Source organism: Salvelinus fontinalis, chromosome 18 (genome assembly GCF_029448725.1).
Source record: "Salvelinus fontinalis isolate EN_2023a chromosome 18, ASM2944872v1, whole genome shotgun sequence".
In the NCBI taxonomy this organism is placed as follows: domain Eukaryota; kingdom Metazoa; phylum Chordata; class Actinopteri; order Salmoniformes; family Salmonidae; genus Salvelinus; species Salvelinus fontinalis.
Window position 1 is genome coordinate 9,319,114 of NC_074682.1, and position 27,826 is coordinate 9,346,939.

Genomic DNA, 27,826 nt, shown 5'->3' on the forward strand with positions numbered 1-27,826 from the left:
GACAATGAAAGCTATGTGCGAATCCAAAATCATTTATCGCTTGTTTTCCAGTTTAGCAGCCCCTGCTTCAGTTAGGGATGTAGTAGTGAGACATGAACTTACAGTACATGGTTACAGATTCCTGAGCGACTGAAACATGAATGTTAGACCAGGTGACACTGATCCAATAGTGATCATACTACTGTATCTAAAATGTAGTGGTTCAATTGTCGGCATACTGAAAATACAATGGAGGTATAAAAATACATTACCACAAGCAGAAAATATATGTATTTTGAATATTAAATGCACTCCCATCATATGCTCTGAGGAGATACTGCCTTTAAAGTAGTAGGAATGTGTTTGGTTCCATTGGGACATTTCCTATTACAAAACAGTGAACTTGTCAGGCTGAAGATTTCATCCAGTTTCTGCTGAGCAAGGATTTCAATCATCGAGACATAACTTTCCAAACCTTTCCAAAATATAGCTGTTGATATCAAGTTCACAAAAGGCAGCAAAAATATGTCTGGAATGTCAGTTTGAGACGTACAGTACCTCCGGTATAATTTTGTAGCTCCCAAGGGCTGTTGCGGTGACCATATTACCGCCACTGGCAGTCATGAGTCATGACCGCAGTAGAATTTCATGTGACCGTTGAGTCACAGTAATCTCCTTTTATGCACTCTGGACATGCATTAGTAGTACCCAACTCGCTCACAACCATCAGGTCACTAATGGCCTGGTACTCAGGGCTCTATTGTCCCTCTAACCACTCTGACATCAATGCAAATGTGTTCAAAAATCACATCAAAACAGTATTATATATTAACCTATCGTTTAGCAAGAAGCTGCATCATCCTCACAGTGGTTGATGTGAAGTAGCCTACCAGCATGATTGAAAAACGAACTAGTGGGAAAGCGGCCTCCATTTGCTATTCGAGTGCATACTGATAACATGTATTTTTTCCCCTGCCCCTGTTCCTCCCCATTTGTTAAATGGCCATTCTAAATCAAAACAAATGCTACATATTAGTAAAGACAACATTAAATTGTGAATATTGAAAATATAATCACTTGATGAGAGGCAAGGAATAGAGAGCAAGTTTTTTGTGTGACTTTTTCAAATCATCAATAGTCACATCATGATATGTTTTGATTCCTAAGACATTCTAAGGTTTGTATCATTTACAATTAAAGTTGCCAAATAACTCTAAATCTAGCACACAGTGCATTCGGAAAGTATTGAGACCCCTTGACTTTTTCCACATTTGTTAAGTTATAGCCTTAATCTAAAATTGATTAAATTAATATTTTTCCTAAACAATGTACACACAATACCCCATAATGATAATGCAAAAACAGGTTTTTAGAAATTTTAGCAAATGTATAAAAAAAAGAGAAGCAGAAACAACATATTTACAGTGGGATAAAAAAGTATTTAGTCAGCCACCAAGTGTGCAAGTTCTCCCACTTAAAAAGATGAGAGGCCTGTAATTTTCATCATAGGTACACTTCAACTACGAATGACAAAATGAGAAAAAAAAATCCAGAAAATCACATTGTAGGATTTTTTATGAATTTATTTGCAAATTATGGTGGAAAATAAGTATTTGGTCGATAACAAAAGTTTATCTCAATACTTTGTTATATACCCTTTGTTGGCAATGACAGAGGTCAAACGTTTTCTGTAAGTCTTCACAAGGTTTTCACACACTGTTGCTGGTATTTTGGCCCATTCCTCCATGCAGATCTCCCCTCGAGCAGTGATGTTGGGGCTGTTGCTGGGCAACACGGACTTTCAACTCCCTCCAAAGATTTTCTATGGGGTTGAGATCTGGAGACTGGCTAGGCCACTCCAGGACCTTGAAATGCTTCTTACGAAGCCACTCCTTCGTTGCCCGGGAGGTGTGTTTGGGATCATTGTCATGCTGAAAGACCCAGCCACGTTTCATCTTCAATGCCCTTGCTGATGGAAGGAGGTTTCCACTCAAAATCTCACGATACATGGCCCCATTCATTCTGTCCTTTACACGGATCAGTCGTCCTGGTCCCTTTGCAGAAAAACAGCCCCAAAGCATGATGTTTCCACCCCCATGCTTCACAGTAGGTATGGTGTTCTTTGGATGCAACTCGGCATTCTTTGTCCTCCAAACACGACGAGTTGAGTTTTTACCAAAAAGTTACATTTTGGTTTCATCTGACCATATGACATTCTCCCAATCTTCTTCTGGATCATCCAAATGCTCTCTAGCAAACTTCAGATGGGCCTGGACATGTACTGGCTTAAGCAGGGGAACACGTCTGGCACTGCAGGATTTGAGTCCCTGGCGGCGTAGTGTGTTACTGATGGTAGGCTTTGTTACTTTGGTCCCAGCTCTCTGCAGGTCATTCACTAGGTCCCCCCATGTGGTTCTGAGATTTTTGCTCACGTTCTTGTGATCCTTTTGACCCCACGGGGTGAGATCTTGCATGGAGCCCCAGATCGAGGGAGATTATCAGTGGTCTTGTATGTCTTCCATTTCCTAATAATTGCTCCCACAGTTGATTTCTTCAAACCAAGCTGCTTACCTATTGCAGATTCAGTCTTCCCAGCCTGGTGCAGGTCTACAATGTTGTTTCTGGTGTCCTTTGACAGCTCTTTGGTCTTGGCCATAGTGGAGTTTGGAGTGCGACTGTTTGAGGTTGTGGACAGGTGTCTTTTATACTGATAACAAGTTCAAACAGGTGCCATTAATACAGGTAACGAGTGGAGGACAGAGGAGCCTCTTAAAGAAGGTCTGTGAGAGCCCGAAATCTTGCTTGTTTGTAGGTGACCAAATACTTATTTCCCACCATAATTTGCAAATAAATTCATTAAAAATCCTACAATATGATTTTTCTGGATTTTTTCCCCCCTCATTTTGTCTGTCATAGTTGAAGTGTACCTATGATGAAAATTACAGGCCTCTCTCATCTTTTTAAGTGGGAGAACTTGCACAATTGGTGGCAGACTAAATACTTATTGCCCCACTGTACATAAGTATTTAGACCCTTTGCTATGAGACTCGAAACTGAGCTCAGGTGCATCCTGTTTCCATTGATCATCCTTAAGATGTTTCTACAACTAGAGCTCCGAGACAGGATTGTGGCACAGATCTGGGGAAAGGTACCAAAAAATGTCTGCAGCATTGACGGTCCCCAAGAACACAGTGGCCTCCATCATTCTTAAATGGAAGAAGTTTGGAACCACCAAGACACTTCCTAGAGCTGGCCGTATATTAAAATAGATTTATTTACTTTTTTTTTTTTAAATGTAGATGTTCCAAAGGCGTGCATCAGCGGCTTGTATGAGTGGAGGCCTGGAGATGCTAAACATGTTTATGTTGATTAACTGTCAATTACCATGAGACCGGCTGACAAAATGTCATGACCGCCACAGCCCTAGCTCCTGCACAGCTTTGCTGGTGTCCAGAAGGCTACTGCTCAGTCCTCCACTCTGGATGGACATACTGCTAGAGGTCACTCTCCTTTGCCAGACCTGTGGAACACTCCACCGTGATTTTAAGGGAAGCCAGTCGTGTTACTACATCTTCTTCTCCTTCAGCGTCAGTGAAGTCGAAGCCAGTGTACCCCTCCTCCTCCACACAATAGCTGATAAACCTGAACACACAGACAGTGTTGAGTGAGCAAAAAAAATCTAACAAAATCATCCAAACCCACTTACAGTCATGTGTACATACATTTTACGTATGGGTGGCCTCAGAAATCGAACCCACAATCCTGGCATTGAAAGCACTGTGCTCTACCAACTAAGCCATACATATAGCAACTATAACGAGGAGTTGTCCTGGGTTCTTTATTCTACTTAAGAAAAGAGAAGAGAGCACCAATATGTGTATGTGGCGGTAGAGGGTTCCAAAAGGGTTCTGCAGCTGTCCCCATGGGAGAACCCTTTTTGGTGCAAAGTAGATCCCTTTTTCCAGTGCTAGCCTCCCTTCACTGGCTTCCTGTTAAGGCAAGGGCTGATTTCAAGGTTTTACTGTTAACCTACAAAGCGTAACATGGGCTTGCTCCTACCTATCTTTCCGAGTTGGTCCTGCCGTACATACCTACACGTACGCTACGGTCACAAGACGCAGGCCTCCTAATTGTCCCTAGAATTTCTAAGCAAACAGCTGGAGGCAGGGCTTTCTCCTATAGATTTCCTTTTTATAGAATGGTCTGCTTACCCATGTGAGAAACGCAGACTCGGTCTCAAACTTTAAGTCTTTACTGAAGACTTCTCTCTTCAGTGGGTCATATGATTGAGTGTAGTCTGGCCCAGGAGTGTGAAGGTGAACGGAAAGGCTCTGGAGCAACGAACCGCCCTTGCTGTCTCTTGCCTGGCCGGTTCCCCTCTCTCCACTGGGATTCTCTGCCTCTAACCCTATTACAGGGGCTGAGTCACTGGCTTACTGGTGCTCTTTCATGCCGTCCCTAGGAGGGGTGCATCACTTGAGTGGGTTGAGTCACTGACGTGATCTTCCTGTCTGGGTTGGCGCCCCCCCTTGGGTTGTGCCGTGGCGGAGATCTTTGTGGGCTATACTCGGCCTTGTCTCAGGATGGTAAGTTGGTGGTTGAAGATATCCCTCTAGTGGTGTGGGGGCTGTGCCTTGGAAAATTGGGTGGGGTTATATCCTTCCTGTTTGGCCCTGTCCGGGGGTATCATCGGATGGGGCCACAGTGTCTCCTGACCCCTCCTGTCTCAACCTCCAGTATTTATGCTGCCGTAGTTTATGTGTCGGGGGCCTAGGGTCAGTTTGTTATATCTGGAGTACTTCTCCTGTCTTATCTGGTGTCCTGTGTGAATTTAAGTATGCTCTCTCTAATTCTCTCTCTCTTTCTTTCTCTCTCTCTTGGAGGACCTGAGCCCTAGGACCATGCCTCAGGACGACCTGACATGATGACTCCTTGCTGTCCCCAGTCCACTTGGCCGTGCTGCTGTTCCAGTTTCAACTGTTCTCCCTGCGGCTATGAAACCCTGACCTGTTCACCGGACGTGCTACCTGTCCCAGACCTGCTGTTTTCAACTCTCTAGAGACCGCAGGAGCGGTAGGGATACTCTTAATGATCGGTTATGAAAAGCCAACTGACATTTACTCCTGAGGTGCTGACTTGCACCCTCGACAACTACTGTGATTATTATTATTTGACCATGCTGGTCATTTATGAACTTTGAACATGTTCTGTTATAATATCCACCTGGCACAGCCAGAAGAGGACTGGCCACCCCACATAGCCTGGTTCCTCTCTAGGTTTCTTCCTAGGTTTTGGCCTTTCTAGCGAGTTTTTCCTAGCCACCGTGCTTCTACACCTGCATTTCTTGCTGTTTGGGGTTTTAGGCTGGGTGTCTGTACAGCACTTTGAGATATCAGCTGATGTACGAAGGGCTATATCAATAAATTTGATTTGATTTTTGGTGTAAGCAGAACTATTTTGGGTTCCATGTAGTTCTACCTGGAACCAAAAGGAGCTCTAAAAAGGGTTCTCCTATGGAGACAGCGGAATAACCCTTTTTGGTTCTAGATAGCACCTTTTTTTCCTAAGAGTGTAGTGGGAAAGAAATGAGAGAGGGTGGCCCTTGTGTCTGGTGACTTGCTGACGCCAGCACAGCGTGATGATTCGATCACAATTTATGGCATTATCCGGATTTCGATGGCCGTATGTTTGCATATCACAGGAGTGAAACACCTTCGTCATTGGCCTTTTCCGGGGCCCTGGGGACTACTGACGGAGGTGTGAAGACTGATGAAAGTTGACAAAATGAATGTTACTGTGAATTCATTTGTCATGTTTCAATTGTTTCAAGAGTTCATAAAGAGCTGTGAATGTTGATATTCCTTATTGTACTGTACATGTTATGGATGAATTTCCCCCCCAGAGTTGCTGTGTTAAAGTATTGGCCAGGAGCCGGTCAGTTCAAAGTGGGAGCAGCCCAGATTGTGCGCTCCTATTATTGTGTTGATTAGACTAGAGAATGTGTGTGAATTGTTATGCTTTTGTTTAATAGTTTTGGCAAAGCAGAGTGATGGAAATGAAACAATGGGTGTTATTGAAGTGGAGTTCTGTCCTGGTTAGGACAAAAAAAAGAGTTGCTTCGTTCAGGGAGTCATTGTAAAACAATGTCATACTTTGTATGCCATAGTGGTGTATTTGTTATGCTTAATAATGGTGTATCTTTTTCAAATGTAAGACTTCTTGTGTGTGCTCTTTGATAATTGTATTCTTATTGCATAACTGTAATTGTTACGAATTCCTTGCTGGTGACCGTCATCAGCACCTCGCAACCCTGAGCTGCACACTCCATTCCCCATCCCCCACGACCGGAGCCTGAGAGTCTAGGGTGTACCATAAACCGCTCTTAAACTCTCCCTGGCCCTGATAGGTTTCAAGGGAGGTTACTCGGGGGCCGGACATCCGCCAATCCTTATGACTATACAGGACACACAATATGTACGGTAGTCCTCATATTTCAGAGTAATATTTTCCTTAATTATTCTTTGATGTAATGGTCTAATGGTACATGTTATTTACACTACACATAGCCTATGCTTGGGTTCTAACTTTACATCTCTGCGCTAAGCTTGACTCAATGCTGGAACTTTGATTGCTAGAATTAGCTCATAGTATCTGGACATTGTTAATTGTATAACAGTTATCTTAAACACGTGTAATTATAGTTAATGGGACAGGTGATACAAGACTAGCTGTCTTGCTGGACTTGCCAGAGATGCTTAAGGCCTATTGCATTTATTCACGTTATTATGGAGTCAAATTGAATTATTATATTCCAATCATATTCCTCCTACACTAATTGTCATCCTCAGTAGTCAGAGTGGATTCATTCCATTCTACAGAGGATAGATAACATTCTCCTCACGTTAACTTTCCTCGGCCCTTGGGAGAACAAAGGTCTTACCGCTCCCAAGTTGGGTCCTTGTTGAGGATAACAGGGTTTCCCACCACTATCAGCAGGGCCTTGGCTCTGGTCATGGCCACATTGAACCTCTGTAGAGAAGAGAGGACATGGTGGGGTCAGCTGACAGTTGCACAGAAAGATGGGACATACAGTACCACTCAAAAGTTTGGACACACCTACTCATTCCAGGGTTTTTCTTTATTTTTACTATTTTCTGCATTGTAGAATAATAGTGAAAACATCAAAACTACAAAATAACACATATGGAATCATGTAGTAACCATCAAAATATATTTTACATGTGAGATTCCATATGTGAGATTTTATGTCAGCCAATCAGTTGTGTTGTGACAATGTAGGGGTGGTATACAGAAGATAGCCCTATTTGATAAAAAACCAAGTCCATATTATGGCAAGACCAGCTCAAATAAGCAAAGAAAAACGACAGTCCATCGTTACTTTAAGACACGAAGGTCAGTAAATACAGAACATTTCAAGAACTTTGAAAGAGCAGTCGCATAAACCATCAAGTGCTATGATGAAACTGGCTCTCATGAAGGCCGCCACAGGAAAGGAAGACCCAGAGTTACCTCTGCTGTAGAGCATAAGTTCATTAATTACCAGCCTCAGAAATTGCAGCCAAAATAAATGCTTCAGAGTTCAAGTAGCAGACACATCTCAACATCAACTGTTCAGAGGAGACTGTGTGAATCAGGCCTTCATGGTCAAATTGCTGCAAAGAAACCACTACAAAAGGACACCAATAAGAAGAGACTTGCTTGAGCCAAGAAACACGAGCAATGGACATTAGACCGGTGGAAATCTGTCCTTGTAACAATTTTCTTCTTCTTCCGATGAGGAATATGAAGGATCGGACCAAAATGCAGCGTAGTAAGTGTCCATGTTAAATCATTAACTGAACACAGGAAAAAGACAAAAACAACAAAGTGAATGACAACAAAAAGCGAAACAGTCCTGAATGGTGAAACAAACACAAAAACAGGAAACAACTACCCACAAACACAGGTGGGAACAGGCTACCTAAGTATGGTTCTCAATCAGAGACAACTACCCACAAACACAGGTGGGAACAGGCTACCTAAGTATGATTCTCAATCAGAGACAACGATTGACAGCTGCCTCTGATTGGGAACCATACTAGGCCAAACACAGAAATACAACACATAGAACAAAACATAGAATATAGAACATAGAATGCCCACCCCAGCTCACGCCCTGACCAAACCAAAAAAAATACATAAAAAAGGAACTACGGTCAGAACGTGACAATCCTTTGGTCTGATGAGTCCAAATTTTAGATTTTTGGTTCCAACTGCCGTGCCTTTGTGAGATGCAGAGTAGAAGAACGGATGATCTCTGCATGTGTAGTTCCCACCGTGAAGCATGGAGGTGGTGGTGTGATGGTGCTTTGTGGGTGACACTGTCAGTGATTTATTTAGAATTCAAGGCACACTTAACCAGCATGGCTACCACAGCATTCTGCAGTGACACGCCATCCCATCTGGTTTGAGCTTAGTGGGACTATCATTTGTTTCTCAACAGGACAATGACTCAACACACCTCCAGGCTGGGTAAGGGCTTTTTGACCAAGGAGGAGAGTGATGGAGTGCTGCATCAGATGACCTGGCCTCCACAATCACCCGACCTCAACTCAATTGAGATGGTTTGGGATGAGTTGAACTGCAGATTGAAGGAAAAGCAGCCAAAATGTGCTCAGCATGTGTGGGAACTCCTTCAAGACTGTTGGAAAAGCATTCCAGGTGAAGATGGTTGAAAGAATGCAAAGAGTGTACAAAGCTGTCATCAAGGCAAAGGTGGCTACTTGAAGAATCTAAAATATATTTTGATTTGTTTAACACCTTTTTGGTTACTACATGATTCCATATGTGTTATTTCATAGTTTTGATGTTTTCACTATTATTCTACAATGTAGAAAATAGTAAAAATAAAGAAAAAAACGTGACTGGTACTGTACTTAAAGTGGAATGGAAACACCTTAGGAAGTAAATCTAAGCAAAGATGTATTCAATCCACTAATACTAAACATGTTCATTTAACATAAAAATCTCTCTATATTTAGTATTTTTATCGACGACAAGGTTTATTTCAGCAAAAAAATGGACAGTGCCATTTTAAATTGCCATAGTAACAACTGACGCTAGCGCTTCACTGGCAGGAATCAGTAAACTGTCTGTGGTATTGAGTTTTCCCGCTGAGCCCTCTAGTTGAGGTGTTTCAGGCGGAATGTCTGTGTTATTAGTGCTACGAGAACGAACTCTCTGATCTGGGGCAACGATCGGCTCAAAAATGAACGGCTTCAGGTTTATTGGCTCCCTAAGTAACGTTATTTCATCCTCTACCATGAACTCATTCTCAGACTCGGAGCTACTCTCTATAAATTCAGCCATTTTAGGGAGTTCCAAAATGTCCTCTCCTGCCAGTGATGTAAAAATGGCGATTTACAGTTGCAGTTAGCTGGCGTTCTAAATCCTAGTGTTTCACTGCAGGACATGGTGAAAAGCTAATACTTTCTCTTGGGTCTAGTACACAGAAAATTTGCCAGTGTTAAATCAACACTGAGAGCGTTAAATTTAACACTGGTCCAGTGTCTATATGGGTCCACACTTTTCAGTGTTAAATTAACATATTGCTAAGTGTAAAGCATTATTTGCATATTTCCTAGAGTGCCTTGCCTTTCGAGTGAATTGTAGAATTACCACCCATGACTGTATTTGTTGCATTCACCCATTTTCATTCCTGTTGCATTCACAAAGATCCTAAGAAAATATGTTATCATTAAAATTGAATTCTTTAAGACAATTTCATAAGGCCTTATGTTGAGGGCCTAGTTTTTACCCTGATACAGTGGCCTGAAATTCATGGTTTACAAGCCACATCATGCCTGCAAGTCACATTATGCTGGCTTGCAAAGTAATGTGTAATTCCTATTGGAATCCAGCCAGAGTGGGGATATCCAACATTTAGAATATTTATTCACCCGCAACCTGCATTCAGAATGACTGCCAGAGTTGGGAAGAGTAAGAAATGAGACTACCGAAAGCATCTAAACTGGAATGACCTTTTCAGTAAAGGGTGTAATTAGTCCAACTAACCTTTTGGATTAGTTGAGAAGAATGTATGTTATTTATATTTGAGTAGCATAAGATTAATTAATCTGTCAATATACATGCAAAAACATAAATATTGAAACAAAATGTTGTAAAAATCAACCTGCAATAGAGCATGCTGGGAAATATGATAATGATGCACTATTACCCTATTATTTATGCATACACACAACGTACACATGCGGGCAGAAAACGTACACATGTGGGCACACACAGACATCATATAGAGTAAGAGTGAGTAAAAGGTAAGTCCTGGGAACCTTCTCGTTAGTGAGGAAGCCTAGGTTAAAGTCTTGGTCCATCTTAACGTAGTTGATGCTACTGCGGACGGTAGAGACCATGATGATCTTTCTCTCCTGTCCCTGGAACTCCTCCACTGAACCCACCTGAAACAACAACATGCTTCATCAACACTTAAAGCTTCAATATGTAACTTTTTGGTTGACCTGACCAAATTCACATAGAAATGTAAGTTATAGATATGTCCTTCTCATTGAAAGAAAGTCAAAGAAGCTGTAGATCTGTTCTATGTGCACTATTTCTTTGCTTCCCGTTCTTAAGTTTAGTTTTAGCTTCAAACTGCTGAAAATACAATATTTTTGGTTATTGAAAATATATTTCACAGCGGATTAGATGGTACAATGTGTTTTGTCACAAACTGAAATTAGGTGAACAATTTTAATTTTAGCAACCAGGAGCAATAAACAAAGGCCTCAGGTTGTAATACTGATGTATAAGACAGGACTCACCTTGAGCTGCTTGATGTCCTTCCATTGACTCAACTCTTTGACAAAATTCAGAGCTTTTTGGATTTTCTCAACCTGTTAAAAACAGCAGAGTAACTTAGGTAAAACTCCTGCACATCAGGTATAGTTAATGATGGGTGCTTTAACTCCATGGATGACGTCTCACCTGTTTCCTATAGGGAGCGATGATGCCAATGTCTTTAGGGGATAGTTTGGGCAGGCCCTTCTTGCCCTGGGTCTTCATCAACTTGGTGAGGTAGTCCACCAGGACCTCAATCTCTGACACGTTGAAGAAGGACGGACTGTTGCCTTCTCTCTCATCCTTTCCCAACACTCCATGGAATATCACTGGGAACCCCTACACAGAAAGACCACAGGAATGCAAACAAATACTGGAGACATTTCCACCACCCACACAATCACAACTTAACCCATGATTAAGAGTCAGCTTTCTGCAACATGGCCACTCATATTTATATTCATTAAGAAATCAGGAGAAACAGCAGTCCACATAGACCTGTTACTGCATGTTTGAGAAAGAGGGAGATGCTTTTTTAAATATGCTGCTACTAATGTTAATGGGGATTCAGGAATAGCTCTGTGGTCAAAGGAGAGCAGCCCTGCTACAGACAGACAGACAGGCACGCACTGACATTATAATTACTGAGCTGCCTGAGGAGAAGAGACCCTGGAGAGATGTAACAACACTAACTCACACACCTAACACACCTCAAATCAGAATAATGTTCAGTAGGCACTAAATGGAAGAAAACGTTTGAATCAGAGATGGTGCTAGCAGAACCTGTACAAAAACAACACTGTCACACCTCCTTGGGCAGATGCTCCCAGTTGCAGTAGTTTTCACGATCCCACTGGTCTGCAAACACTTGCAGCTCCTTCTCATAGAAGAGCTCATTGGGAATCTTCAGAATAGCAGGGTGGGACCTGGGGAGGAAGAGAAGAAAAGAAAGGAAGAGGGGAAAGGAAATAGTTAAAGTAGATGAGCTCAGAACTATCTAATCAAACGATGTTACAAAAGAGCAACACTGGAAAGAACAGGATGGAAGAAATCCCAGAGCTGTTACCTGTAGTTGCGAAGGAGCTTGGTCACAAAGCGACTATCAAAGTGTCCAAAATCTCCATCCTTCTGATACAGTGGGTTGTCTTTCATCAGTCTCTCTAGCAAAGAAATCCCTGGGATACACAAAAGTTGATCTTATGGTCATGGGAGAAAGAAGAATTAATTTCTTCCCAGTACGGGACGTTCGATATGCGCACAAGCTTGTGTGTGTGCCCCCCAAAAATTCTGGGCCTAATCATAGAATGACATATAGAACCCAAATTAATTCAATAGGATTTCTGTTGGCATAGTCGTAAAGATCTGTCATTTAACTTATAAAATGGATTACTTTTCACTGTGGCATAAACACAACCAGTCATAATGGTTTAATCTGATTGTCAAACAATCACTTCAAAGGGCTCATTTACTAGGCTACCCATGCACGTTCATCCACTAGCAACATATTTACAGCCTCCAAACAGTGGTGAATGGAAAGAGACATCTGTTACACAGAAAAGTGTAATGACATTTGGCGAATGTCATTAGGGCAGAAATGATGCGTACACTGCTGTCCGCGCGCGTCTCGGTATCGGCCACTCATCTCTGCCTTGACAGGATGTCAGTGTTCTCGTCGAACGACATCACATTTTGGAGCGTAGGTTCTCTCACCCGTTTTCAAGTTCCTTTTTCATGCAGTAATGATAAAAAGTGGCGTAATAGCCTAGTTTTCTTTTGTTTTAATTATTGTGATAGGCTCATGTTTTACCAGTATGGCGTACCCCCACTATTTATTTTGCTGGGACGCCGCACCAGACCGCACCGCCTTACTTTCCCCCCGCTTATAGTACATGGAGCTTGCTGATATTCCAGCTATGAGACATGACAGAAATGGGGATTGTTTATTGACAATAGTTATTGGGTATGATTCATTGATTGCGTATTAGAGCCTACCCATTCCATACTGCAGGGCCAGGGGGGATCGTAAGATGGGTCCTAGCTGCTGAGGGTCTCCAGCCAATACCAGCTGGCCCTCCTCTGGATGGAGCAGGCCTGTGGATACAAGAGACAGCCATTGGCTACTGGATAGTAGCAAGACAATATGGTCATGTTCACTAGGGCCAAAACTGGATGAAGCATTTTGAAATATAGTGAAATAGAGGAGGTGCAAGAGGAGTTCATCCAATACGATGACAGATTTTCGTTATCTGTTACAGAACGTTTTGCTGAGTTGTTCCCTACTGACCACAAGCCAGGCCTATGGTGTACAATCTAATATAGGGCTCACACATTGAGCAGTACCCCCCCCCCCCCCCCCCTGGTATTATCTATCTCACCTGCGATCCCAATGATACTCTCTGGCTCCACTGCTTGACCCGACTCATCTATGAACACATGGGTGAAGTGACCGACTGGGATGCCGCCGGACACAAGCCTAGGAAAGGAACACCAACACACAGTGGTTAAACAGAGACCTCCTAAGGAATAAGGATATATTTTGTGTAAAACTGTAATAACCTGTAAGTACAATGTAACAACTTTAGTAATTACACACTGCAAATCGGTTCTTACAGCAGTATAAAACCATTCAGCCTTTCTACTGTAAAAATGAGCCGTACCGTCCTGCTGTCACCAGTGTGGTGATGATGACCTTGTAGCCCATCAAAACCTCCTTTGTGGGAAACACAAAGCTGTCCTGGCTCGCGTCCCAGTTACAATGTTTCTGGAACGCCGAAGAACGAGGACAGGGAGAGTCATTGGAAAGGACACAGCGAAATGTCAGTGAGTTTAAAAATCTGTTGAAACTTGTATTCTCAATGTCTTTTATTTGTTTAACCTTTTTTCGCCATGCAAGTGGCCTACAACCTCATGTAATATGTGTGAACCTCACCAGGAGGTTTTGGGGCACAGTGCTGAGGGGTCTGCTGCTGGCGTAGAGACGGTAGACACAGTGAGGGTCCATGTGACCCAGCAGCCTCTCACACAACAGGTCTGATGCACTGTTAGATGGGGCACATGCCAGGATGTGGCACAGAGGATCCACTATGTTCAGCTGAAAACACAGGCATAACGTTTAACACTAGAACTGCCAAGATGGTCAATCTGACCGTTTTCAAACTTTGTAATTTCAATAAAAACTTGAACCCACTTGTCCCAGACTTTTCCTAAATACAATGGGGAGAAGAAGTATTTGATACACTGACGATTTTGCAGGATTTCCTACTTACAAAGCATGTAGAGGTCTGTAATTTTTTATCATAGGTACACTTCAACTGTGAGAGACAAAAATCCATAAAATCACATTGTATGATTTTTAAGTAATTGGCAGTGTATCAAATACTTCTTGTCCCCACTGTAGGTCCTGGATGGCAGAAACCTTGGCTCCAGTGATGTACTGGGCCGTACACACTACGATCGGATGCCGAGCAGTTGCCATACCAGGCGGTTATGCAACCGGTCAGGATGCCCTCGATGGTGCAGCTGTAGAACGTTTTGAGGATCTGAGGAACCATGCCAAGGGGGAAAAGGCATTGTCGGGCCCTCTTCACAACTTTCTTGGTGTTTTTGGACCATGATAGTTTGTTGGTGATGTGGACACCAAGGAACTTGAAACTTTCGACTCGCTGCACTCCAGCCACGTCGATGTGAATGGGGGCGTGTTCGGCCCAGCTTTTCCTGTAATCCATGATCATCTCCTTTGTCTTGCTCACGTTGAAGGAGAGGTTGTTGTCCTGGCACCACACTGCCAGGTGTCTGACCTCCTCCCTATAGGCTGTCTCACCGTTTTCTGTGATCAGGTCTACCACCGTTGTGTCATCAGCAAACTTAATGATGGTGTTGGAGTTGTGCTTGGCCACACAGTTGTGGGTGAACAGGGAGTACAGGAGGGACTAAGCACGCACCCCTGAGGGTGTTGAGGATGAGCGTGGCCGATGTGTTGTTGCCTACCCTTACCACCTGGGGGCGGCCGTCAGGAAGTCCAGGATCTAGTTGCAGAGGGAGGTGTTCAGTCCCAGGGTCCTTAGCTTAGTCATGAGCTAAGGGGCATTATGGGCATTATGGTGGGCATTATGGTGTTGAATGCTGAGCTGTAGTCAATGAACAGCATTCTCACATAGGTGTTCCTTTTGTCCAGGTGGGAAAGGGCAGTGTGAAGTGTGATTGAGATTGCGTCATGTGTGGGGCGGTATGCGAATTGGAGTGGGTCTAGGGTTTCCGTGATGATGGTGTTGATGTGAGCCATGACCAGCCTTTCAAAGCACTCCGTGGCTACCGACGTGAGTGATACAGGGCGGTAGTCATTTAGGCAGGTTACCTTCGCTTTCTTGGGCACAGGGACTATGGTGGTCTGCTTGAAACATGTAGGTATTACAGACATGGTCAGGGAGACGTTGAAAACGACAGTGAAGACACTTGCCAGTTGGCTCGCGCATGCTCTGAGTACACGTCCTTCTGGCTCCGCATCCTTGTGAATGTTGACCTGTTTAAAGGTCTTGCTCCCAAGTGGCGCTGTGGTCTAAGGCACTGCATCTCAGTGCCCTGAGGAGTCTCTACAGACACCCTGGTTTGATTCCAGGCTGTATCACAACCGGCCATGATTACGAGTCCCATAGGTCGGCGCACAATTGGCCCAGCATCGTCCGGGTTTGGCCGGAGTAGGCCGTCATTGTAAATAGAATCTGTTCTTAACTGACTTGCCTAGATAAATAAAGGTTAAAAAAAACAGGCTACAGAGAGCATGATCACACAGTCGTCCAGAACAGCTTATGCGCTCATGCATGCTTCAATGTTGCTTGCCTCGATGCGAGTATAAAAGGCATTTAGCCCTTCTGGTAGGCTTGCGTCACTGGGCAGCACACAGCTGGCTTTCCCTTTGTAGTCCGTAATAGTTTTCAAGCCCTGCTACATCCGACAAGTGTCAGAGCCGGTGTAGTAGGACTCAATCTTACTCCTGTATAGACGCTTTGCCTGTTTGATGGTTCGTCTGAGGGCATAGCAGGATTTCTTGTAAGTGTACGGATTAGTCCTACTCCTTGAAAGTGGCAGCTCTAGCCTTTAGCTTGGAGCAGATTTTGCCTGTAATAAATGGCTTCTGTTAGGGATATTTACGTATGGTCACTGTGGGGACGACGTCGTCGTCGATGCACTTATTGATGAAGCCGGTGACTGAGGTGGTATACTCCTCAATGCCATTGATCATCCAGGAACATGTTCCAGTCTGTGCTAGCAAAACAGTCCTTTAGCGTAGCATCCGTGTCATCTGACCACCCCCACCCCTCATCTTATCGGACGTAGCCGTTCTGTCCTGCCGATGCACGGAAATCCCAGCCAACTGTATATTATCCGTGTCGTCGTTTAGCCACGACTCGGTGAAACAAAAGATTTTTTAATCAGTTTTTAATGTCCCGTTGGTAGGATAGTCTCGAACGGAACTCATCCAGTTTATTCTCCAGTGATTGCACGTTGGGCAATATAACAGATGGTAGAGGCAGGTTCCACACTCATCGACAAATTCTCACAAGGCCCCCTGATCTGCAATCTCTGTATTTCCTTATTTTCTTCATGTGAATGATGGGGATTTGGGCCTTGTCCGGTAGCAACATTATATCCTTTGATCAGACTCATTAAAGAAAAAATCTTTGTCCAGTTCGAGGTGAGTGTTCATTGTTCTGATATCCAGAAGCTTTGTTCGGTCATAAGAGACGGTAGAATCAACATTATGTACAAAATAAGTTACAAACAATGCGAGAAAAAAAACACAAAATAGCACAATTGGTTAGGAGGCCGTAAAACGTCAGCCTTCCCCTCCAGCGCCAATCTTTAAAAATCTACATGTAGCAGACATGACATGCTTATAATTCCCTGCCCTTCCGCACAGTCAACACTGAGTATACCAAACATTAGGAACACCTTCCTAATATTGAGTTGCACTCCCCCCTTTTGCCCTCAGAACAGCCTCAATTTGTCGGGGCATGGACTCTACAAGGTGTTCGAAAGCATTCCATCTGATCCAGTTTGACTCCAATGTTTCCCACAGTTGTGTCAAATTGTCTGGATGTCCTTTGGATGGTGGACCATTCTTGATACACACGGGAAACTGTTGAGTGTGAAAAACCAAGCAGCGTTGCAGTTCTTGACACAAACCGATGCGCCTGGCACCTACTACTATACCCTGTTCAAAGGCACTTACATGTTTTGTCTTACCCATTCACCCTCAATAAGGGATCATAGCTTTCACCTGGATTCACTTGGTCAGTCTACATCATGGAAAGAGCAGGTGTTCTTAATGTTTTGTATATTCAGTGTATATTTTACAGTAAGAATAAAACGGAATATAACAAGAATAAAACATAAATATGTTTTCCAAATGGCTATCGCTGATTGTCGCCAGTACTCACATGAAGAACACGTGGAGTCACGATAATTCTAGGAAATAGTTATGTTTTGAAAAAGAGCCCATCCACACAATTTTGAGAGCTTATTGGCAAAACCAGGTTAATTAGAAACCTTACAATCTGCTCTTTCCAATAGGGTATAGCAAATCAAAACCTCTGGCCTACATGGACCTTTGTAGGATGATTTGACCCATCAGACTATTGTCAATTTAATTTTCTCTTTAGGCTACATCTATTATTATCCTGTACGTACAAACATTTTTCAATATAGTTTAGGTGTAGTTTGGATGGACCATTAGCTGGGCAGGCAACTCTTGTCTTACAGTCAGAAAATACACTATTGTCTTATTTGAGTATTTACAGTCTATGCGCTTCTGGATCGATAAATACATTTTCAGACTTATTACAATTTACATTTAGTGTCCTGAGGTTTCTTATGACATATTTTAACATAGTAAATGCATTCGTTTTGCAATTGATCATTTATTGTGGAATATTTACACAATTGAAAGATCAACAGTCAGAATGAATTCCAGCACTCCCGAGTTTAAGACAGGTTTGTGGGGGGGGGCCAGGCATACTGTTTCTATTGATTTTATGTAGTGCTATGTTATGCTATTTACATGTAATGTTACATATGGTATATAGAATATGAGCGCTCCACTGCCCCATCAAAGCGAGCGAAGACGAAATGGTACATCAAATATTAAGACACATCATAGAAAATGTATACGATATGTTATACTTCATTTCTGTGTGACGGAGGGAGTTTATACCTGGTTCATGGCTTCAACTAGAGTGATAGTCTTGCCGGTCCCTGGAGGGCCAAACACCAGGTAAGGAGCAGGCTTGGAGGCCCCAGATACGATGCGCTGGATGGCTGCATGTTGTTCCGGGTTGTTCTCCAGCTGACGATTAAACATGCTGGAGAAATGTGGAGGAAACATTGGACCATTGTTACTACAATGTCATATCATATATGTGTGAACCTGTCATCTCCAATCAAAAACATGTTTAAAAAGACAATGCTGGAGACAGAAGGAGATAACAATCACTTAGATCACATGCCAGGCTTATCTGCTGTCATCAACTGTTTCCACTCAAACTGTTCCATCCGGAATAGGAAAATATGTTCTTGTATGTCAAGTACACACTGAACCGAAGAAATGGAGCCACTAAACTACGAGAAGGTATGTGATGTAGAAACTAGATATGGGCCCCGACTTGACACAGCCAGAGCTGCCAGTTGGATCCTTTATTTGAATAAAACTCCTTGGGGAAATGTCTTGCTATCTTGTGATAAGCGTGGGACTTTTTAGGCTAACAAAAGGCAGACCGTCTAGATTTCAAACTCATTAATGAGGTCTAGTCACTGACATGAAACCAAGAGGCCCGGTGGGAACAAAATTAGAAATATGAGAGGAGCAATTCACAATCTACGTTTTGAAATGTCATTGCGACACTCCTTCTTACAAAATTGTATTATATAAATGGGAATCACACCAACGCTTCTGTCCGTAACCTTCCTCTGAGAGATATTCATTCCTACACACCGACAGTTTGCTTTTTGGTATGAAATGTCATTGTAACACTTTAGATGACGTTGCTCTCGTACTTGTGTAGCGACACTATAATTACCGCAGATACATCATCGTAATTGGCTTGTGATTCCATGCTAATGGAGTTGAACGGTTCTTGCTATTACATGAGTGTTACAAGAAACAGTCTCTATTCCCGTTGTATAATGACACAACCATCTACCCACAACAACAGAGCAAAGCCAGTGTGAGTGCTTTGCTATTGGCTGGAAGGGGGGGATCCAGACCTGAGTTTGGGCATGGGGGTAGTCCGGACTCCAGAGCCCGATGGGAAGAGCACCTCGTCCATCCGGTGCTTCTCTGCCAGGTCCACCGCCCGGTGCTGAAGCTTCAGGGGGAAACGGTTGATGGTGAACTCCACGTCAAACCTCGTGTTACTGATGAAGCTCTGCACTAGCCTGAGAGGCAGGGAGAGAGTTGGAAAGTATCCTACAGATGGCCATTGCATTGTAACATTATGCGGGGTCTCTCTCTCTTACCTCTTTGAAAAGCCCAGCTTGACTCTTTCTAGCTCCACTCTGTGAACGTAGCCTGTATACACTGTGATGGGTTGGACCTTGTCCTCAGACTTGGCCACCTTCAGGCAGTCTCCCCTTAGGACAGACGGCCTATTCTCTGCCACACCCGGGACCTGGTGAATATCATGGAGAAAGACACTCAGCATACTTATGGTTAGAGTGATATTTAGAGTCAGTGATCGTACCCATTAATTTGGGGTTGAGTTATATCACTGGATCTAAACAAAACAGAGCACGAGATGGGAACTCATTACACAACTTTGAGGTAAAAAAATTAAATTAAATAAAAAGACTGTCAATTTAGTTTTGGAATGAACTATCACTTTAGGTCATCATTGTCCTCTCTGATCATTGTCCTCTCTCTCTCTCTCTACACCTGCATTGCTTGCTGTTTGGGGTTTTAGGCTGGGTTTCTGTATAGCACTTTGTGACATCAGCTGATGTAAAAAGGGCTTTATAAATAAATATGATTGATTGACGACTGCAGACATACAGTACATTATGGCCTTTTGCCTTTTCTTACTTGTAGAACCAGGAGTCTTCTATTGTCCCTGTCCTGAGTCATGGTTTGGTTATGGAGGTCGTATTTCTTGATGTCCACCTCCATCTGGATCTCCTCCAGGTGCAGCAGGAGGTGGAAGCGATGGTGGTAGTTCCTCATCTTCAGGGGGCATTTAAGGAGGTTTCTGGGAAGAACATAGAGACAAGACAGAATTGTCAATGAGAATGACCTTCAAGTACAGAAGCTATCAGTCTGGGGAGGATGGGGTCTAGGCAGTTATTGATCCCAGCAGGCAGGCAGGCAGCACACTGACCTCACTGATGAGAGCTTCTGTCTGGCTGTAGGTGAGAGGTACTCAGAGTCCTCCAGTCTCTGTTTAGCCAGGTCCTTCAGATAAAAGGGATACTTATAGTCTCTGAGTTTCACTAGCATTTTCAGAGGCTGGACAACAGATCTGCCGTGACAAATGAGAACGATTAAATGTAACGTTTGACTATAAGGAATATTATGATCAAGCCACATAAACAATGTGAAAAGAAAGCTCATTAGAATTAGAACAAAGTATGTACAGTATACGACTATTGATGAAAATGGGTAAACAAATGGGTAAACATCACTTTGTCTTACTGTACCTTTCAGGGGGCTCTCCCTCAACTATCACCGTGTCCACAGGCTTGTATGGCGCCACTTGATTGAAGGGAGCGAAAGGCTTGAAGGGAGCGAAAGGCCCCAGCTCCACAGCTAAGTGAGTCCTGGCTGATGCCTCCATCTCCCTCACTATGCAGAAGGGCTTAGAGGAGCCTGGAGGGTCTGACTCTGTGCAAAACTCAAAGTACATGGTGGCAGGGAAATGGCCATAATGATGCAGCCAATAGTGAACCTCAACATCATAGCTTTCCCCTGTGAAAAACAACAGAACACATACCCAGGCAGGGTTTAATAGAGAGGGTGTGAGGGCAAACTCACTGGAAGTCATTTATTTCAAGGTGTTCTTTTGTTTGCAAAACCTAATGTATTCAGACAATTATGACAGTGCACTGAGACATATGGTGCTCGTCTCTTTCTCACCTGGACATAGGAAGAGCGGACAGGCCCGAGTCACTCTCCTCTCGTCCATCAGTGTAAAACAGCGGATCCTGTGCAGAGCTGTGTAATAGGTGAAATACACAAAGCTCGCTCTGTTGTTAGAAATGTAGAACTTGACTACAAACATTTCCTGCAGGCGCTCCACGCTGAACGTGACCTTACCATTGGTCATCTCAGGATCTGAAGTGATCTCAATGCCGCCCTTGTCAGAGGTCAACTCTGCCCTGAGAGAGAGAGAGAGAGAGAGAGAGAGAGAGAGAGAGAGAGAGAGAGAGAGAGAGAGACAGAGGAGGACATACCAGTCAAACCACAGAAGATCATCATCTACACTATCACCATTCAATCTAGATAGGACATGGACCAACTGCTGCAACTAATCTAATGGCTATCTTGTTGTCACATCTGACTGGTCACCAACCAGTCTTATACTGTAGGAGCTCACACAATATCTCACCTGTTCACCTTTAGGCTTTGGAGGATTTCTTTAGCAAGCCTCTTCTTGGGTGTCAACACAGTGTCGACATGGGTAGCGGAAGAGGATGGGAGGAGAGGAGAGAAAGGCTCTGGGGCTCCTCCATTTTGCTGAGGTGTGATATTGTCCTGTTGTTGACGTACTGAAGGTCTCCTCCACTGGTCACAGTAGTACACTCGGACCTGTCGTACCAGAGACCAGAAAGAAGATATTGTCTAGAGCAGTGGTTCCCAAACCTTTAATAGTCCCGTACCCCTTCAAACATTCAACCTCCAGCTGCGTACCCCCTCTAGCACCAGGGTCAGCGCACTCTCAAAAAAATTTTTTTTTGCCATCATTGTAAGCCTGCCACACACACACTATATGATACCTGTATTAAACATAAGAACGAGTGTGAGTTTTTGTCACAACCGGGCTCGTGGGAAGTGACAAAGAGCTCTTATAGGACCAGGGAACAAATAATAATATAATAATAATCAAGAATTTTGCTCTTTATTTAACTATCTTACATATAAAACCTTATTTGTTCATTGAACATTGTGAATAACTCACTACAGGTTAATGAGAAGGGTGTGCTTGAAAGGATGCACATACCTCTGCAATGTTGGGTTGTATTGGAGAGTCTGTCTTAAATCATTGTCACGTTCCTGACCTGTTTTCCTTTTTTCTTGTATTTATTTAGTTGGTCATGGCGTGAGTTGGGTGGGTTGGTCTATGTGTGTTTTTCTATGTTGGGGTTTTTGTGTTCGGCCTGGTATGATTCTCAGTCAGAGGCAGCTGTAGATCGTTTGTCTCTGATTGAGAATCATACTAAGGCAGCCGGGGTTTCACGTGTGTTTTGTGGGTGGTTGTATCGCGTGTCTGCATTCGTGCCACACGGGACTGTTTGTCGATTGTTTCATGGTGTTCTTTTGTTTCGTGTTCAGTTTCGATATAATAAATAATCATGGACACTAATCACTCTGCTTATTGGTCCGACCCGTCTCGCCTCTCCTCGTCCGAGGAGGAGGAAGAGCTAGAGATTCGTTACAGAACCACCCACCAATCTAGGATCAAGCGGAGTGCAAACGGGCAGCGACATCAGTGGGAAAAAACCCAGGACTCCTGGACTTGGGAGGAGATCCTGGACGGCAAAGGACCCTGGGCTCAGCCAGGGGAATATCGCCGTCCCAAGGCGGAGCTGGAAGCAGCGAAGGCAGAGAGGCGCTGGTATGAGGAGGCAGCGCGGCGACGCGGTTGGGAGCCCGAGAGTCAGACCCAAACATTTCTTGGGGGAGAGCACACGAGGAGTGTGGCAAAGCCGAGTAGGATACCTGAGCCAACTCCCCGTGCTTACCGTGGAGTGAAAGGGCGTCGTACTGGTCAGACACCGTGTTATGCGGTAAAGCGCACGGTGTCCCCAGTACGCGTGCTTAGCCCAGTGCGGGCTATTCCACCTCGCCGCACTGGTGGGGCTAAGTTGGGCATCGAGCCGGATGTCATGAAGCCGGCCCAACGCATCTGGCCTCCAGTGCGGCTCCTCGGGCCGGCATACATGGCACCAGCCTTACGAATGGTGTCCCCGGTTCGCCAGCATAGCCTAGGGGTTCGCCAGCATAGGGCTATTCCACCTCGCCGCACTGGCAGGGCTACGGGCACCATTCAACCTGGTAAGGTTGGGCAGGCTCGGTGCTCAAGAGCATGTGTCCTCCTTCACGGTCCGGTATACCCGGTGCCACCTCCAAGTACCAGTCCACCGGTGGTAGCCCCCCGCACCAGGCTGTCTCTCCGGGTTCTCTCTCCAGCTGCTCCCACCTGTCCAGCGCTGTCAGAGCTTTCCTCCTCTCCAGCGCAGCCAGTGCCTACCCCACGCACCAGGTCTACAGTGCGTCTCAGCCGGCCAGAGTCTGCCGTCTGCCCAGCGGCGCCTGAACTGCCTGCCTGCTCAGCGCTGTTTGAGCTGCCTGCCTTCCCAGCGCTGTCCGTCTGTTATGAGCCGTCCAGCCAGGACCAGCCAGAGCCAGCCAGCCAGGATCCACCAGAGCCAGCCAGCCAGGATCCGCCAGAGCCAGGATCCGCCCCTCAGTCCGGTGCTGCCCCTCAGTCCGGTGCTGCCCCTCAGTCCGGTGCTGCCCCTCAGTCCGGTGCTGCCTTTTGGTAGAGTGGGTTTGACATGGAGGGTGGCCATTGGGAGGAGACCACGGAGGCGGGGTTTGACTGTGGTGGGTTGGGGACCACGACCAGCGCCGGAGCCGCCACCGTGGACAGACGTCCACCCAGACCCTCCCCTAGAGTTTATGCGGGTGCGCCCGGAGTTCGCACCTTAAGGGGGGGGGGGGTTATGTCACGTTCCTGACCTGTTTTCCTTTTTTCTTGTATTTATTTAGTTGGTCATGGCGTGAGTTGGGTGGGTTGGTCTATGTGTGTTTTTCTATGTTGGGGTTTTTGTGTTCGGCCTGGTATGATTCTCAGTCAGAGGCAGCTGTAGATCGTTTGTCTCTGATTGAGAATCATACTAAGGCAGCCGGGGTTTCACGTGTGTTTTGTGGGTGGTTGTATCGCGTGTCTGCATTCGTGCCACACGGGACTGTTTGTCGATTGTTTCATGGTGTTCTTTTGTTTCGTGTTCAGTTTCGTTATAATAAATAATCATGGACACTAATCACTCTGCTTATTGGTCCGACCCGTCTCGCCTCTCCTCCTCCGAGGAGGAGGAAGAGCTAGAGATTCGTCACAATTATTTTCCACAGTCTGTGCCTGTATTCAGTTTTCATGCTAGTGAGGGCTGAGAATCCACTCTCACATACTGTAGGTATGTGGTTGCAAAGGGCATCAGTGTCTTAACAGCGCGATGTGCCAAGGCAGGATACTCTGAGCGCAGCCCAATCAAGAAATCTGGCAGTGGCATCTGATTAAATTCAATTTTCACAGAACCACTTGTTGCAATTTCGATGAGGCTCTCTTGTTCAGATATCAGTAAGGCAGGGCACGAAAGGGATAACGAATCCAGTTTGTGTCATCCGTTTCGGGAAAGTACCTGTGTAATTGTGCACCCAACTCACTCAGGTGCTTTGCTAAATCACATCTGACATTGTCCTTAAGCTTGAGTTCATTTGCACACAAAAAATCATACAATGATGGAAAGACCTGTGTGTTGTCCTTGTTAATGCAGACAGAGAAGAGCTCCAACTTCTTAATCATAGCCTCAATTTTGTCCCGCACATTGAATATAGTTGCGGAGAGTACCTGTAATCCTTGATTCAGATCATTCAAGCGAGAAAAAACATCACCCAGATAGGCCAGATGTGAGAAACTCATCATCATGCAAGCGGTCAGACAAGTGAAAATGATGGTCAGTAAAGAAAACTTTAAACTCGTCTCTCAATTTAAAAAAAACAAAAAAAAAACGTGTCAATACTTTGTCCCTTGATAACCAGCGCAATTCTGTATGTTGTAAAAGAGTTACAGAGTCTCTGTCCATATCATTGCATAGTTCAGAAAATACACAAGAGTTCAGGGGCCTTGCTTTAACAAAGTTGACCATTTTCACTGTAGTGTTCAAAACGTATTTCAAGCTGTCCGGCATTACCTTGGCAGCAAGAGCCTCTCTGTGGATGCTACAGTGTACCCAAGTAGCGTCGGGACCAACTGCTTGCACGCGCATTACCTCTCCACTATGTCTCCCTGTCATGGCTTTTGCACCATCAGTACAGATACCAACACATCTTGACCACCAAAGTCCACTTGATGTCACAAAGCTGTCCAGTACTTTAAACATATCCTCTCCTGTTGTACTGGTTTCCAGTAGTTTGCAGAAGAGCATCTCTTCCTTAATTGACCCCCCATAAACGTAACGGACATATACCAGGAGCTGTGCCAGGCCCGCCACGTCTGTTGACTCATCCAGCTGTAAGGCATAGAATTCACTGGCTTGTATGCGAAGCAGTAATTGTTTCAAAACATCTCCTGCCATGTCGCTGATGCGTCGTGAAACAGTGTTGTTTGATGAAGGCATTGTCTGTATATTTTTTTGCCCTTTTCCCCCAGCATTGTCCCAGCCATATCCACGGCAGCCGGAAGAATTAAGTCCTCTACAATAGTATGGGGCTTGTCTGTCCTAGCCACTCAGTAGCTCAACATATAAATGCTTCTAGCCCCTTCTAATTAATGGTATCTGTTGTTTTTATACACGTCTTACTACTCGGAGGTTGTTTTAATTCTCGCTCAAAAAACTCCCATGGCTTATTTTTTAAATTGGCATGCTTTGTTTCTAAAAGTCTTCGCACGAGTGATGGTTTTATTGAGTTGTGCGATAGTACTTTTGCACTGTGGCTGAGGAAAGGCACTACTCCCAATATAAGTGAACCCCATATCAATGTAGTTCTCATCATATTTGCGCCTCTTCGATGGTCCAACGTCCCTGTCTGTTGTTCTGTGCTTTCCAGGGTCAGGGGGCAGTAACTCATCGGCTGCATCAGATTCTCAACTGTCAGTGTCTATGCTAGCTGGGCTAACAACTGTAGAATTACTGATGCTAGCATTGGAATTGCTCGTGGAAGCAGAACAACTTGTGTCATCGACAGCTGCAGGTGTAGTACTGCTGGGATGTGTCTCTATGGATGCGGGCCTTACTTTTTGAACCATTTATCAATTTTCGCGCAAACGGAATGAGCAGCAGCTACGTTTGGCTACATACGGACCGTTAGTGGAATTCCCGCGAGAGAGTAACGGTTAATGTGATTGGATGTTAATTATTTGACTAGGCTACCTGTATTTGACATTGTGTTGTTATTTCACTGAACACTAGATGGTTTAATTTTATTTTTGCCAGTTAAACGAGGCTACTCAGGCGAGAGAAAAAAAACTCACCCAAATGTATAGCCCTGTTGGAAAATATAAATGGACTGTTTGAAAATGTGACGATTTTTTAAAATGTGAATCACATTTTTATTTGGCGTACCCCAGTTTGGGAATACCTGGTCTAGGGCATATCCACAAGAGTGTAAAGGGGATATTGAGCTCAATGTATTACCTGACAAGCACATAGCCCATATGCTGATCAATCATCTGTTTCACTTGTCTTCCCTTTGGCCAAACATTGAGTGGTGCCTTAGTTTGAGGCTGAGCCTCACATCAAGAACATAATAACTACAGTAGAATATAGCTGATCAGGATTGTAAAGTGCAATAAGGTATTATTACCTGGGGTTTGACATTAAAGTATAATTTCCCCTGTCGTATGCGGACTTTGTTGAATTTCAGCAGGGCATATAGAACGTTGGAAAATTGGGGGTCTTTCGATCCTTCCCTGAAAAACAAAACCATGTAGTCATATCAGCTGTCTGACTGAAGCATACCTTGTACTATTAGGCCGTCTATGACAGGTCAGGTGTCACAGTTAGTCAGCCTTTGAAAACCAATCCTTTTCATTACCTGCATTTGAATTCTAAGTTGTAAATGTCACGAAGTTCTTTTCTATCCGACATAGTCGATTTCCTCTCTCCGAGGAATTCTATGAAGTCCAATCCGGATTCGAGCGAGTCCATGAGCGACGGCATGTTGCGTCGTAACAACGATTGATAGTGTTTTGATTAATGATTGTATTGCAGACAGTGGAAACAAATTAAAAGGTATTGGCTATGGTCAAAATGGCAACCCCCTATTCGCTTTTCGGCGCCGTGTGTTCACGTGTGCATTCGGTAAATACTGTTCCAGCATTTCAGGGACATATCTGCAAAGTGCTTACTGAGCGCAGGAACGAAAAGTAGTTTGAAACCAAACTTTCACAGAATATGTGTAAATTATGTAGTGTTCATATTAAATCACATAGTACCTTTAATATTTGATACATGTTAGATTAATATACTCATGATAAAGAGAAGTCTTTACGTTAACATGAATTAACGGTAGTCCCTCCCAGGGCAATTTGTTACATAATCCCTACAATTGAAACCATCACAATGAAACTGTGAAATTGTGTACGAGATGCAAACAATCCGGCATGGGTCGCACATCACTTATTTCTTATCTAAAACATGGATTTCTAGCTTCTGAGTTTAGTATTCCAAGAAAAGTGATTGTGTTGTTTGTCAACCCTTCCCTGTTCATTGTGGTATGATTGTGTTTTGTGTATTTCAAATTGTTTAAATCCATACAAAATATATTTAAAAAAATTACATAATCTAACTGGGCCATACAGTTTTCACCAAAACAGGACGTCAATATAAGATTATCATGCGAGTATTATGAAGGCAAGGTTATATACAGCGCACTCGGAAAGTATTCAGACCCCTACCCTAATTCCACTAAACAAAATAAAAAAACTTTTGCCTTATTCTAAAATTGATAAAAGTAACATTTTTCCAATCAAGCTACACACAATACCCTTATTCTAAAACTGATTTA

The 27,826-nt window shown here is 44.0% G+C and overlaps 1 protein-coding gene across 1 annotated transcript; it reads right to left on the reverse strand.

Moving 5' to 3' along the window:
* Positions 1-57: 57 nt before the first annotated feature.
* On the reverse strand, positions 58-27,187 carry mov10a (Mov10 RISC complex RNA helicase a). The gene is made up of 21 exons (XM_055868066.1): positions 26,855-27,187; positions 26,624-26,729; positions 21,426-21,625; positions 20,954-21,195; positions 20,518-20,785; positions 20,199-20,339; positions 19,907-20,069; positions 19,345-19,496; positions 19,093-19,263; positions 18,044-18,191; positions 13,763-13,924; positions 13,491-13,594; positions 13,209-13,306; positions 12,826-12,924; positions 11,900-12,008; positions 11,642-11,759; positions 10,981-11,172; positions 10,818-10,889; positions 10,329-10,454; positions 6,920-7,008; positions 58-3,621 (listed from the first exon to the last, which is right to left on the reverse strand). The coding sequence occupies exons 1-21, from the start codon at positions 26,977-26,979 to the stop codon at positions 3,474-3,476; spliced, it is 3,033 nt and encodes a 1,010-aa protein (XP_055724041.1). The 5' UTR covers positions 26,980-27,187; the 3' UTR covers positions 58-3,473.
* Positions 27,188-27,826: the final 639 nt, after the last annotated feature.

Bases quoted from the DNA above. Each gene is read 5' to 3' on its own strand.
- mov10a (XM_055868066.1), bottom strand. From the start codon at position 26,979: ATGCCGTCGCTCATGGACTCGCTCGAATCCGGATTGGACTTCATAGAA. The intron at 19,497-19,906 runs GTAAGAAAAGGC...GATATTCACCAG, and splicing joins GAAGACTCCTGGTTCTACAA to GTCCCGGGTGTGGCAGAGAA. The intron at 7,009-10,328 runs GTTCCCAGGACT...TCTTCTCTACAG, and splicing joins GCTTCCTCACTAACGAGAAG to AGGTTCAATGTGGCCATGAC.